The sequence below is a fragment of the Xyrauchen texanus genome, chromosome 39 (assembly GCF_025860055.1).
Source record: "Xyrauchen texanus isolate HMW12.3.18 chromosome 39, RBS_HiC_50CHRs, whole genome shotgun sequence".
NCBI classification, from domain to species: domain Eukaryota; kingdom Metazoa; phylum Chordata; class Actinopteri; order Cypriniformes; family Catostomidae; genus Xyrauchen; species Xyrauchen texanus.
The window spans coordinates 25,188,436-25,202,040 of record NC_068314.1 but is presented as its reverse complement, the minus strand read 5'-3'; the positions used below and the strand labels follow the sequence as shown (position 1 = coordinate 25,202,040).

General features: G+C 35.8%; 1 protein-coding gene across 2 annotated transcripts in view; it reads left to right on the top strand.

Annotated features, from left to right (window-relative positions):
• LOC127633039 (succinate--CoA ligase [GDP-forming] subunit beta, mitochondrial-like) overlaps positions 1–13,605 on the top strand; it is a 161,020-nt gene that overhangs the window by 69,524 nt on the left and 77,891 nt on the right. For both annotated transcript variants that reach the window (XM_052111902.1, XM_052111903.1), the window contains exons 7-9: positions 5,045–5,134; positions 8,214–8,310; positions 12,209–12,370. In XM_052111902.1, coding sequence (XP_051967862.1) covers positions 5,045–5,134; positions 8,214–8,310; positions 12,209–12,370 — 349 coding nt within the window. The remainder of the gene's footprint in view (positions 1–5,044; positions 5,135–8,213; positions 8,311–12,208; positions 12,371–13,605) is intronic.

Sequence of the window (13,605 nt, the reverse complement as noted above, 5' to 3'; positions counted from 1 at the left end):
TTAATATATAATAAAAATGGTCAAAAAAGAAAATCATACCAAATCCAAAAATGTAACCCTCTTTAATTTAAATTAACTTCTTCCACTGACCTCTTTTGCAGTGTAAATCTCATACATTTTTGTTTTATAATACAGCTGCAACAGTGATAACATTGTGACAATAAGATAACTTCATTTGGTGTTCCACTATATTTTCAGAGTTTGGATATGAACATTATAACCTCTTGGTGGTCGTATCTCCAAACTGCAATTGCAGTAACTGAGTTTAGACTTTGCACTGAAAACAGATGTGCTTCTCATATGTCTTATGTCAGTGAAATTTCTCTCATCATTTACTCACCCTCATGATATCCCAGGTGTGTATGACTTTCTGTCTTCACCAGAATACATTCGAAGAAAAATAGAACATGTCTTAGCTCAGTGGGTCCTTAAAATGCAAGTGAATGGTGATCCGACGTTTGAAGCTCCAAAAAGAATAGGTAGTCAGCATAAATGTCATTCATACGACACGATCGCATTTCGTTAGAAAAGATCAATATACATTTTTTTTTTTTTAACTAAATCATCGCTTCCTGTCAGCAGCTAGAATTATGTGTGAATTAATCACATTGGCACTCGAGACACGGGAGAACTGAGGCACATGAGACACACGGAAGAGCAGCGCTGTTTACAACTGAGTAGGAGGAACGCTGTACACAAATTTTAGTTGGTTTTGATTTTGATCTGTATTTATCTGTATCTTTACTCACAATGGTGCGGTTGTGTGCTTATTCTGTATGTCTCAACTGAGAGGAGAACATGAGATTATGTCTGTAACATGGCAACGTGAATACGTCACACGAGAGACTACGTAAACTCCACCCACTCGTGAAACTTACCGCAAACAATAGATTATAGTTAGAAATTACAATACTTAAATATTAATATTTTTTTCACACCAAAACCAATCGTTTTACTTTAGAAGACATTAATTTATCTGCTGGAGTAGTATCGATGACTGACTGTGCTGACTGTGATTTTTAAAATGTCTCATCATCATGCACTTGGATTTTATGGACCTTCTGAGCAGAGATACAGTGAGGAAAATAAGTATTTGAACACCCTGCTATTTTGCAAGTTCTCCCACTTAGAAATCATGGAGGGGTCTGAAATTGTCATCGTAGGTGCATGTCCACTGTGAGAGACATAATCTAAAAAAAAAAATCCAGAAATCACAATGTATGATTCTTTAACTATTTATTTGTATGATAGAGCTGCAAATAAGTATTTGAACACCTGTCTATCAGCTAGAATTCTGACCCTCAAAGACCTGTTAGTCTGCCTTTAAAATGTCCACCTCCACTCCATTTATTATCCTAAATTAGATGCACCTGTTTGAGGTCGTTAGCTGCATAAAGACACCTGTCCACCCCATACAATCAGTAAGAATCCAACTACTAACATGGCCAAGACCAAAGAGCTGTCCAAAGACACTAGAGACAAAATTGTACACCTCCACAAGGCTGGAAAGGGCTACGGGGAAATCGCCAAGCAGCTTGGTTAAAAAAGGTCCACTGTTGGAGCAATCATTAGAAAATGGAAGAAGCTAAACATGACTGTCAATCTCCCTCGGACTGGGGCTCCGTGCAAGATCTCACCTCGTGGGGTCTCAATGATCCTAAGAAAGGTGAAAAATCAGCCCAGAACTACACGGGAGGAGCTGGTCAATGACCTGAAAAGAGCTGGGACCACCGTTTCCAAGGTTACTGTTGGTAATACACTAAGACGTCACGGTTTGAAATCATGCATGGCACGGAAGGTTCCCCTGCTTAAACCAGCACATGTCAAGGCCCGTCTTAAGTTTGCCAATGACCATTTGGATGATCCAGAGGAGTCATGGGAGAAAGTCATTTGGTCAGATGAGACCTTTTGGTCATAATTCCACTAACCGTGTTTGGAGGAAGAAGAATGATGAGTACCATCCCAAGAACACCATCCCTACTGTGAAGCATGGGGGTGGTAGCATCATGCTTTGGGGGTGTTTTTCTGCACATGGGACAGGGCGACTGCACTGTATTAAGAAGAGGATGACCGGGGCCATGTATTGCGAGATTTTGGGGAACAACCTCCTTCCCTCAGTTAGAGCATTGAAGATGGGTCGAGGCTGGGGCTTCCAACATGACAATGACCCGAAGCACACAGCCAGGATAACCAAGGAGTGGCTCTGTAAGAAGCATATCAAGGTTCTGACGTGGCCTAGCCAGTCTCCAGACCTAAACCCAATAGAGAATCTTTGGAAGGAGCTCAAAATCCGTGTTTCTCAGCAACAGCCCAGAAACCTGACTGATCTAGAGAAGATCTGTGTGGAGGAGTGGGCCAAAATCCCTCCTGCAGTGTGTGCAAACCTGGTGAAAAACTACAGGAAACGTTTAATTGCAAACAAAGGCTACTGTACCAAATATTAACATTGATTTTCTCAGGTGTTCAAATACTTATTTGCAGCTGTATCATACAAATAAATAGTTAAAAAATCATACATTGTGATTTCTGGATTTTTTTTTAGATTATCTCTCTCACAGTGGACATGCACCTACGATGACAATTTCAGACCCCTCCATGATTTCTAAGTGGGAGAACTTGCAAAATAGCAGGGTGTTCAAATACTTATTTTCCTCACTGTATTTTTCAATTTTTCTTCAAATATGTCCTGGTGGAGAAAGAAAGTCATACACACCTGGGATATCGTGAGGGTGAGTAAATAATGAGAGAATTTTCATTTCTGGGCAAACTATTCCTTTAACATATAATACACCCACAGTTGGCGCACATACACCCACAGATAGTGCAAACACTCCAACCCACGGCCACTTGCACTTTGCTATGGCACGGAAATTGGGCTTAGAATTATCACTCTAATTATAAAACAGAGCCTTATGCGTAATGCACTCGCACCCTCAAAAAAGTTTAAACTGTGTGACTTTTTCTTCCATGGAACCCAAAAGAACATATTTCGAAGAATATTTTTCAATACAATGAGAGTGAATGGGGTTGAATATTGTCAAACTTCATCAAGCCCAAAACAGCATCTTAACATTGCAGTTTTCTAAAGTCTTACAATAGCTTTGTGTGAGGAACACATTAAAATGTAGTTGTAATTGGCTGAAAATTTTCACCTCCTGAGAACTAGATGGTATACATCATCAATAATGTCTTCTCATGGAATAAGATGTATGGCGGTGTGCAATATTTTTAGCAAATTACCTAACGATCTAATGAAACTTTGATGTGATCCTCAATCCAAAGCTATAGAATGCAATCAGAACACACAAATATATATATATATATATATATATATATATTAGGGCTGTCGATTTAACACGTTAATTCAGTGCAATTAATTTTACAAAAAATAACGCGTAAAAAACAATTTACGCAATTAATCCCATGCCCACGGAAAATAATAACGAATATAATAATATAGGTTTTAAATATTTAAAGATAACTATGTATAATTATATATTGATGTAAATATGTATACTCATTATACAGTATATTGAGTTCTTATTATATGATGGGCTTTCTCAGCAAATATTTGTATATGCGATTAATCTCGATTAATTAATCGGGACGCCATGTAATTAATTCGATTAAAAATGTTAATCGAATGACAGCCCTAATATACATACATACATACATACATACATATAAATATAGTGACTACATTTTAAAGACTTTTGTGTGTAAAAATGCCAGAAGATCAGCAGTTACAGAAATACTCAAACCAGCCCATCTGGCACCAACAATCCTTGAATGGCCCTTTCAGTCCATTAAAATCTAGGGCTGGGTATCGAGTTCGATACATTTCAGGCACTGACCGAATTTCCTCTAAACAATCGATTATTAAAAAATTTCTTGGCGTTCGGTACCAAATATCGATACCTAAGGGGTTAATCTCGTCAACGTCAGTGATGAGCATGTAGCATGCTATATGTACCCAAATCTATAAGTGGACTGCAAGAAGACCGAGCCGGTGCAGTCATCCTCTCAGCGTCCTCCTGCCACAGAGCTTCCTTGAACATGCCCACCACGAGTCCTCCTCCAAAACTACTGATGAATGTGCTTTATTGTATTTATTGTGTGCTTTATTGTATCTAAGCTTTAAGGTTGACAGTAACTGATCAAGTTTAAGTCACATTAAACTAGTTATCTTGTTAAACCGTACTTATCCTTAGGGTTGGCTGAATTAACAGTTTAGCTTTCTTGTTTTTTTTTTTCCTCTTTACATTAATGTTATAGCCTCTGCCTCTGCCGACCCTGAAATTAGGAGACCAGAAGGCTCAGGAGATGAGTCTTTGAGTCTGTAAAAAAAGTCAACAAACTGAAAAAGCAAAGTTTTTTTGAGGTAATGGTTGTAATATTGTTAAAACGGATTTCATAAAGTTGGTATCGAATAAAGTATCGTTTAGGAACCGGTATCGAAGTCAAATATCGATGTCAAATTTTTTTGAACGATTAAAATCCCATTGAAAATCGAATTTAATGTGTATTGAAAACTTTGATTGTTTATTGAGGTTTTAGTTGATGTGTTTTAATTCGTATCACCAGAATGTATTGCTGGTCAGGGGGGTTGAAAATGTTTTATTGCAACTGTATATATGTTTTTATAGACATATGTTTATCGCTCAAGGTTTTAAGCTTGACAGCCCCTGGTCACAAGTTGCTTCCATTGTATGCAAAACTTTGCCATATGGGTCTGTAAAGATGACAGAATTGACATTAATTTCAAACAATTACTTCAACAAATGTAATTGCTATATCTCCTTGTAGTTCATTGTGTTGTCTGTTTTTTTGCATTATCTCTCTTGTGCATGTTTGTGTGTATGAGTGATCTGTTAGAGATGGCCTCATAATTTGGAAGCCATTGTTCTCCAGCTCTTTTGAGGTTGGCTGCATGCCAGCACTTAATTGCAGCTCTCTTGATTTAAAATGAACATCAGGTTTGTTTCAAATTGTAGCTTATGTGTGGTTTCCTCTCTCGCCTTCACTCTTCAATTTCTTATCACAGGAAGTCATAGATATATTTGAGGGTGTTCGAGATGACCAGGTGCTACGTATGGCAGCTAATTTGGGATTCAAAGGACCTTTGGAGAGACAGGTAATGTGGTAGGACTGAAATATTTCCAAAGACATGCTGCCATTAGAGTCAGTGTTGTTAATAGAATCACAGCCCCCCTCACCTCACCTCACTTTTCCTATCCCCGTGTTTCCATCTCTCTCATGGAAAAAAAAAAAAAAAAGAGCGAAAGTATAATGGACTTGATATCTCTGCCAAAACTGCCATTAAACATTTCTGCTACGCTTTAGGTCTGAGCAGACACCACCAGCCATCAACAATTGTGTTGTTGGATCACTCTCATGAACTGCCACCTATAAATGGATGTCAGATATGCTGCAACTACCATCGCCATAAACTATAAGCCCAGTTTTAAATCATCCTAAGATTTAATGGCATTTATCTTGCAGTCTTGATCAGATTCTGTGAGTTCCTCTAGCGCAGTAGATTTAGTAACTGCTTCATTTCAGATTTCTGTTTTTTGTCATTCTCAACAAGTTTTATCTTGGGACCCAGATTTAAATTGGACACCAATTGTACAACTCAATTGGCCAACAAAGTACCAAAATTGTTTATCGCACAAAAGTAAAGAAAAATGGTTTTAAAACAAACATTAAAATGTATTAAAATGGCCATGAACCGCATAGGCCAAACAATGTGCTAACTTATTAACATGACATTGTCTTAATAGGAAAAGTGACAATTTTGTAAATGCATAAAGAATGGCAGAAGTGTAATTTACCAGCCTTTGTACAAACCTATAGTTTGCCAAATATTGTAATTTTAGCAATAATACCAAGTGACAGGTGCAACACAATATTGTAAAGTTTGATTGAATGGACTGCTACGAATACAAAGTTATTCTCTTCATTTTTAAAAGCATTTATTCTGCCATCGTAACTATATGCATAATTATTTGCTTAATTTCATAAAATTTTTTGCATTAGCATAGTTTTTCCCAGCTTTCAAAACAGATCCTACTAGTTAAGAATGACTGTTCTAAAGTATGCTTCTGCATAGCATTGTCAATTATGATATTGCATTTGCTTCATCACACTAAGCACTGCAAGACATCTGTATTGACTTAGAAAGTTAAAAGGTGGAAAAGAATACATCATCTTAATTCAAGCGTAAATGTATGTAACCTTTCAACATTGTGTATATGTGTGTGAACAAGTGCTTATTTTCTCAGAAAGGGCATTGATTTTGAGTTGCTTAGGGTTATGGAAATTATTACTAAATGACTGGCTTGTCTGTTTTTCTCATAAAATCATCCCTTTAATGCACATCTTTCACAAGCATCTATTTGAATCAACGCTAATTAGAACACTTTGGTGTACAGTATACCGTTAACTTGGCCTCACCACTTTGAAGTAAAGCTGGATGACAGAGTTGACAAAGAGCTGGCGTTCGCCTGTGCATGCTGATGAAAGCCGCACCACAATGTTTTCTGTCAGCCTGCTCTCATTATCAAAAAAGCTTCCATTGGCTGGGGGAAGAGGGAGATGTCATTTTAACTCTTAAACTCTTTGAAAGTTGAATTTGTTATGATGACATGCTTGAAATAGCTCTGTGTAGAGCAATAAGGAGTCAGTTATCTTACCTGTCTTTGCCTCTCCTCAAACCTCAGCTTTGATCAGCTATGATCGCCTTGTGAGGGACCCCCATGAAAGTATGTATGTTACAAGGAAGGAGAGATGAACACAGTGTTTTTGTTTCTTAATATATGAAAATATATATAAATTCATTTGTATACCTTACTGTTAAAAACTGTGGCAGGGAGTAGAATTATATAACTTTAGTTATTTTTTGAGTTTACATTTGTTACACACATTTTTGCTGACCCCCTGCACTCCCTCGAGGCCCCCTAGGGGTCTACGGACCCCTGTCTAGTCTCTAACAATAAAATTAATATAAAGCTGTATTTATATATTTTTGGCCTGTCCTTAAATGTATGCTTTTTGATTTTTAAATATTTAAATTAAATTTAAATTTAATCAATTCAATTTTTAAATCTTTATTTTTTTTTCTTATGAAACCATACTTTTTATTATTAAAGTTTACTTTTGACTGTTGTAATAATCATGTAATGATTGTAATTATCAATGTAATGTAATGTAATTATCATTTTCAGATAATTTTGACATTATCTGAAAATGTAGTATAAGAAACAAATTAATTAATATTTTATTGCCAGATTTATTGTTACGGGAGTACAAAATAAGTATTATGAAATCTTCAAAAATATTAAGAAAGTATTACAAAATGCATAAGTATTGCAGATGTTTCTATTAAATTGTAATATAGAAGTAATACAAAAGTGTTTCAAATGAAAAATATTTTACACAAGTACAGAATTATTACAAAATCATCCACAAATGTACAATACAACAATATTGTAATGTCTTCTATGAAAATATTACAGTATGATGTAAAAACAATGTTAGCATTACAAAATGTTCTACAGAAGTATGCAATAATTATTATTACCAAATATGAAGGTATTACAAACTCTCATAAAAAAAGCATTAGGAAAGTAACACAAAATGCAACAGCATTGATAAATCTTCTGCAAAACCAATATGAAAGTTCTAAACGTAAAATATTTCAAAAGTACAACATATAAAAGCATTACAAATTAATCTGCAAAATTATAATAAATGTACAAAATACAAGAGTTTTTCAAAGTCTTCTAGGAAATTATTTGTAAAGTACAAAATCCAAAAGTATTATGAAATCTATTAGTGTTAAGAAAGTTCTAAATATGAATGTATTATGAAATATAATTATCAGACAGCTAGTTAAGAGTTCTTTAATTAAAATAGCATTAATGTTATATTGTGCAATAATGAAAGTAGTATTGTGCAATATGAAATTATAATTTCCTTGGTCATTGACATATACAAAATGTCAAGAGTACACTCCCCTCAGCACAGTGGGTTTTCAGTCAAGGATATGACCGTATTACTGCTTTGTGTATATGACCCAGATTATGAAGGTGTATGTGTGTTTTGAAGTGTGTAGAGGTTTCAAGGTAGTTTGAATGGCTTATGTTAGCTTTCTGAGCTCTGTGGAATGTGTGCAGCTTGGGTAATTAGTGCTCTCTGTGGGTCTGTGACAGGCTGCTGATCAGATTAAGCGACTCTATGATCTGTTTCTAAAAGTCGACGCCACTCAAGTCGAAGTCAATCCACTTGGAGAAACACCTGAGGGACAAGGTAAGACGTGTGTGTTTGTGAGAGTGAGAGAGAGAAATGCTTGCTCAAAGATTGCATAAGAGCTCCTGTAATGATCCAAATAGGAACTTGCAACTTTCAGGGATTAATGTTTTTTCACACTAATGGTTGGCTATCTCAAAGTGGAGAGTGCTGTCTCAGCAAAACTTTACAGGTTTTAAAAAGTCTAGCTTCACCAGTGTAACACTGGCACAAATATGTTCTCAGTGTGATCAAACACTATTACCAATACCATTTCCACTCGTTTGTTTGTAGGTACCTGTTAGGAAATGATTTAGGATGTTGTTACGTTTATTGGTATGAAATTACATAGAGTAGGTCCAGAGAGGGTAACGCCTGCAGTATTAGCCTGTCAAATTAAAGAAGGGAAGAGAAATCATCTCTGCCCTGGACCATAATGGCAAAATTATTTAGTCCTCAAAGGGTCCCTTTTTTAGGTTCTTTCTCTACTTTCCTGTTCTGTACCATCCATTTTTGTGATTTGTATTATCATAAGGGGTTTTAAAATGTTTCAATGCATTGATTATAGAATTCAAAAATCAGTTACCATTACTGTATAATACCCAATGTGTCTTGCAAAATTAAAACAAAAAAGTGCACTTGAAATTAAGTAAGTTCAAGCCGCTGGGCTCCACAATCTTTATCCTTTTTCATAACTGTTTTAATCCATTTGACCATTTTAAGTCAATTGATGTTGCTTTATTCCCGAGTTACAATATATTATGTTTATATTGCTTTTTTATCTCCATAATATTATTTTATGTATCCCTCAAATTGTTTAACCACGAACAGCACTCCGCCTAATTAAAGGAATATTCCTTGTTCAATACAAGTTAAGTCAATAGAAAGCATGTTACATAATGTTGATTACCACTAAAATTAATTTCTACTTATTCTTTTCTGTAAGAAAAGCAGAAATCGAGGTTACAGTGATGCACTTACAATGGAAGCGATTTTGGAGGGTTTAAATGTAGAAATGTGAAGCTTATACATTTTATAGAAGCACTAGCATTCATTATTTTGTTAAAATGCATGTATTATTTGAGCTGTAAAGTTTATTTAAATCAACATTTTTACAGTCATTTGAGGGTTTGTTGGCATTACATTCCCATGGCAACAAAGCTGTTAAATTTGCGATAACGTTACACAGAAAAGTTAATTAGTGATTTGTTCACACTAAAATCATGTTAACACACATATGGTTTACATTTTGTGGCTATACTTTTGAAACAACTTTCAAAAATTCCATTGTAAACATACAAATTCCATTGTAAACGTCTCACTGGAACCCAGATTTTTGCTTTTTTAAAGAAAATGAGGGATGAGTCGAAATAAATCTTTGTGGAAAATCAACATTATGCCACAAATGCTGTCATTTGAACTTAACTTGTATTGAACACGGGAATATTCCTTTAAATGTGATTGGGCAGATAATTACTCTTTACGAAATCACTCAATCATTCACTCATTCCCTTAATAATGATCAAAATCAGCTTTATTGCCAGGTATGCTTACACATACAAGGAATTTGTCTTGGTGACAGGAGCTTCCATTGCACAGCAATACAATACAATACAGCAACAAGACAGATAATAATAAAAAAGAAATACATTTATGGAAATAGAATAAGAGTAAAAATTGTATGAAAACACAATAAGACAAAAAACTATATATATATATATATATATATATATATATATATATATATATATATATATATATATATATATATATATATATATATTAGTGCTGCACGATAAATCATATAGCAATCAAATCGCGATGTCAGCCTGTGCGATTATATGATGGCAAAATATATATATATATATATATATATATATATATATATATATATAATATCTTTATTTCATCCTTAATTATAGTTCATATAACACGGGAGCGTGCCATGTAAATAAACACAAAATCCAAAACTGTCATTCTAGTTGCGATCAGAGATTCAACCAGTTGCAGAACAGACACAATCTGAGCGGGAGTCGAGACCGGGAGAGATATAAAGTTCTGCCGGGTGATGCGCACTCTAACACGGAGACGCTCGTCTCTCACCCCCATTGTCTGCAGCTCGAATGTCTGATAGAAACACAGATCACAGCTTGGCGATATAACTTTATTTGATCCTTAATTCAAGTTCATATAATACGGGAGCTTGCCAGGTAAATAAACACAAACTCCAAAACTGTCATTCTCGGTGCGGTCAGAGCCGCTTCAACCAGTCGCGGAAGATACACAATCTGAGCGGGAGTCGAGACAGGGTGAGATATAAAGTTCTGCCGGGTGATGCGAACTCTTAACACAGAGACGCTCGTCTCTCACCCCCGCTGTCTGCAGCTTGCGACGTTTAGCATCATTGATGAGATCATCGTGATAAGATCAATCTTATGTGAAAAATAACATAACTACTGTGTGTGTGTGTGTGTGTGTGTGTGTATATATAGATATATATTACACACACACACACACACTATATATATATATATATATATATATATATATATATTTTAGGTTTTGGATAGACAAGATTGACAAATGCTTATCAATAATACTCTTATGGCTAAAATGTTTAGTGTTCAGTGGCTAAAATATCAATATGACTAAATGTTACTAAAATATGACTAAAATGTCAACAGTTTTCATTGACTAAAACTACATTAAAAAGCCCAGTAAACAAAACAAAGCACAATTACAGATGTGTTTGCGAGTGTCACGCCACATGGCAAGTCTTCACAAAGATATAAAGAGACATGATGCACCGTTAGCAAAGTGGGATTTCAGAAAATGATCCACACACTGGACAAGAGGTACCAGCGATAAGTAGAACTTTTTAGAATGAGGATTTGGAAATGCCAGTTGGTCATTTAAAAGTTGGTGTATGTATCACAAGCTGAGTGATACATACACACACAGTGAAGCATCGGAGTGCTGATCGTGTCAGACCATCAGTGCTCATGGAACGTCTCTCGTCCAATCAGATACTCTTTGCCCATACTTCCTTGCAAAAATAGCTAAACTCACCTAGTAACAGTGTAAAATTTAAATTGATAACAGCTTAGGAACTTTGTGTACTTTTCTATACAGATTAGCTTTGTTAGTGAGCGCCAGGTCCCTGTAAATTCAGGAGACAGCGAGAGACTACAAAACACTACTAATGAGAAAGGTGCTGGGTCTGGTCACATACGGCCACATAGAGCAGCAGCCACCCACAACTCTATTCCTGGCTAATTCTCTGATTCAGCATCTGTGTCTGTACTGCTGTTTATTATACATGGATTTGGCCCTGTATAAAATGAGAAAGTATAGATGTATACATGGTGTTAACAAATATCATGTCATAACTACCAAAGTATGTTTTTAAAGCTGTATTGAATAGGTTAACAGAAATGCAGCTCCCTTTCACTCGATGTAAATTCTTAGGTTTGCAATTGCAAAAGCCAATTTGTCACACGCACCCCTTGGATTTTCTAGAATAGCTCAGTTGTTAGATGCTTGCATACCTATGTGCTATAAAATGTTATGGGAAAGTAAAAACCTGTTCATGTCAGTTTGTTGATATTTGTTGGTACAAGCCAATACTATTTAGTCCTCATTAATCTTATTGTATCTTTTTTATTCAGGAGTGTGTTCTTCATTACTTAGAAAAATGCAAACAAATCAATTATAAGGTTTCACATTCAATTCTACATCTTGAATCGAAACCAGTTGCAAAGTAGAAATACTGAACATTGGATCCTATATAAAATATACAAAATTAAAATAAATTGAATATTACACTACTGGGCAAAGACCACTATTTTTGTAGTTAATCACTATTATGCCAGGATATGATTAAATGAAATGTAACCTTTTTTATGCTTTGTTTTCACAGTTGTTTGCTTTGATGCTAAAATCAACTTTGACGACAATGCAGAGTTCAGACAGAAAGCTGTGTTCGCCATGGACGACACTGCAGAGAGCGACCCCACGGAGACAGAGGCAGCCAAATATGACCTCAAGTACATCGGACTGGATGGAAACATAGCTTGTTTTGGTGTGTTTTAGTGATTCTTATACAATATTCTGTTGCTATTTAGTTATTGAAAGATTATAAATGGCGTATTCCTGTTATCCAGTGCATTTTTGAGCTCTGTTTAAGGGATTTAAGAAACTATTTTTATAAAAGGGCATACCAGAATTTCAAAAATATACTCTGGTCAAGTTCAGGCAGGATTGAATGTTTTAGAGTGAGACAAACTTACCAATACAACCAAACATTATATAATTATTCAAATACATCTTTTTTGATCCAGTATATTAAGACATTATATGATGGGGACATGAAAATTACTGCATGCATTCCTGAATGGCCCAAATTACATACCAGATGGACGAGATGCTTTTCAAAAAAGTGTTTCAGAACATTTTCTTTTCTCATGGGATATTTAAAATCCAGCTTTAGAAATTGCTCTTTTTAGTAGTTTTTGATCTGTTTTTGGTCGCAACAACAGTATTCTGAGAAAGTGTTGCCAAATGGGCACCAATCCAGTCAACTCTTCCATCAGCTCTATAAAAGCTCCGTAAGGGACCTGCCTGAACGGATGGGCTCTAATGAGCAAGAATGTTCCGGAAAACGACTCAACCAAGATGATTGCTAGTCTACATGTTTAAGTGGTCCCTCATTATAAATCATGGCTCTCACAGTACATCTCCAAGAAAGAGCCTCAGACAAGATGAGCACAAGTGAATCCAACTGACCTTGATATGTAGACACAAACACACTTAAACGCACAATTTATTGGCAGTTAGTTTGCACCTTAAAAGCTTTGTAAAGCAGTAAAGCGACAGCTGTTCGGCTGAATTTCTCTTTATTGGGTGTCAGAGCCCATGCCAGGGTGTTAGCTCAGCAGTGAGGAGCTGAATAAGGGGATATATGTGGAGCCAGCAGAGGTGGGATAAGCAGGAAATGACTGAATTAGTTGGCTGCCTTACAGCTCACAGAGACAGGGCTAACATATACTACAACTGTTCCTGACACTCTGAATACTTTTAATCAAGCTCAGTTTAACTTCATTGGATAGCAGTGAACTATAGCTTGAGAGCCTGTTTGGGTGTGATTTACTAACCAGTCAGCCAGGGCCATTACCACCAAAGACAGCATGTGCTTTAGTAGTTAATCAATATGGGTTTCTCAGTGACCGATTCTTAAAATGTACCTAGAGTCCCCCACAATCTGGAACATTTGGGAACATCCTAAAGTACTATACTAAATGCTAATTCTACTGGTCT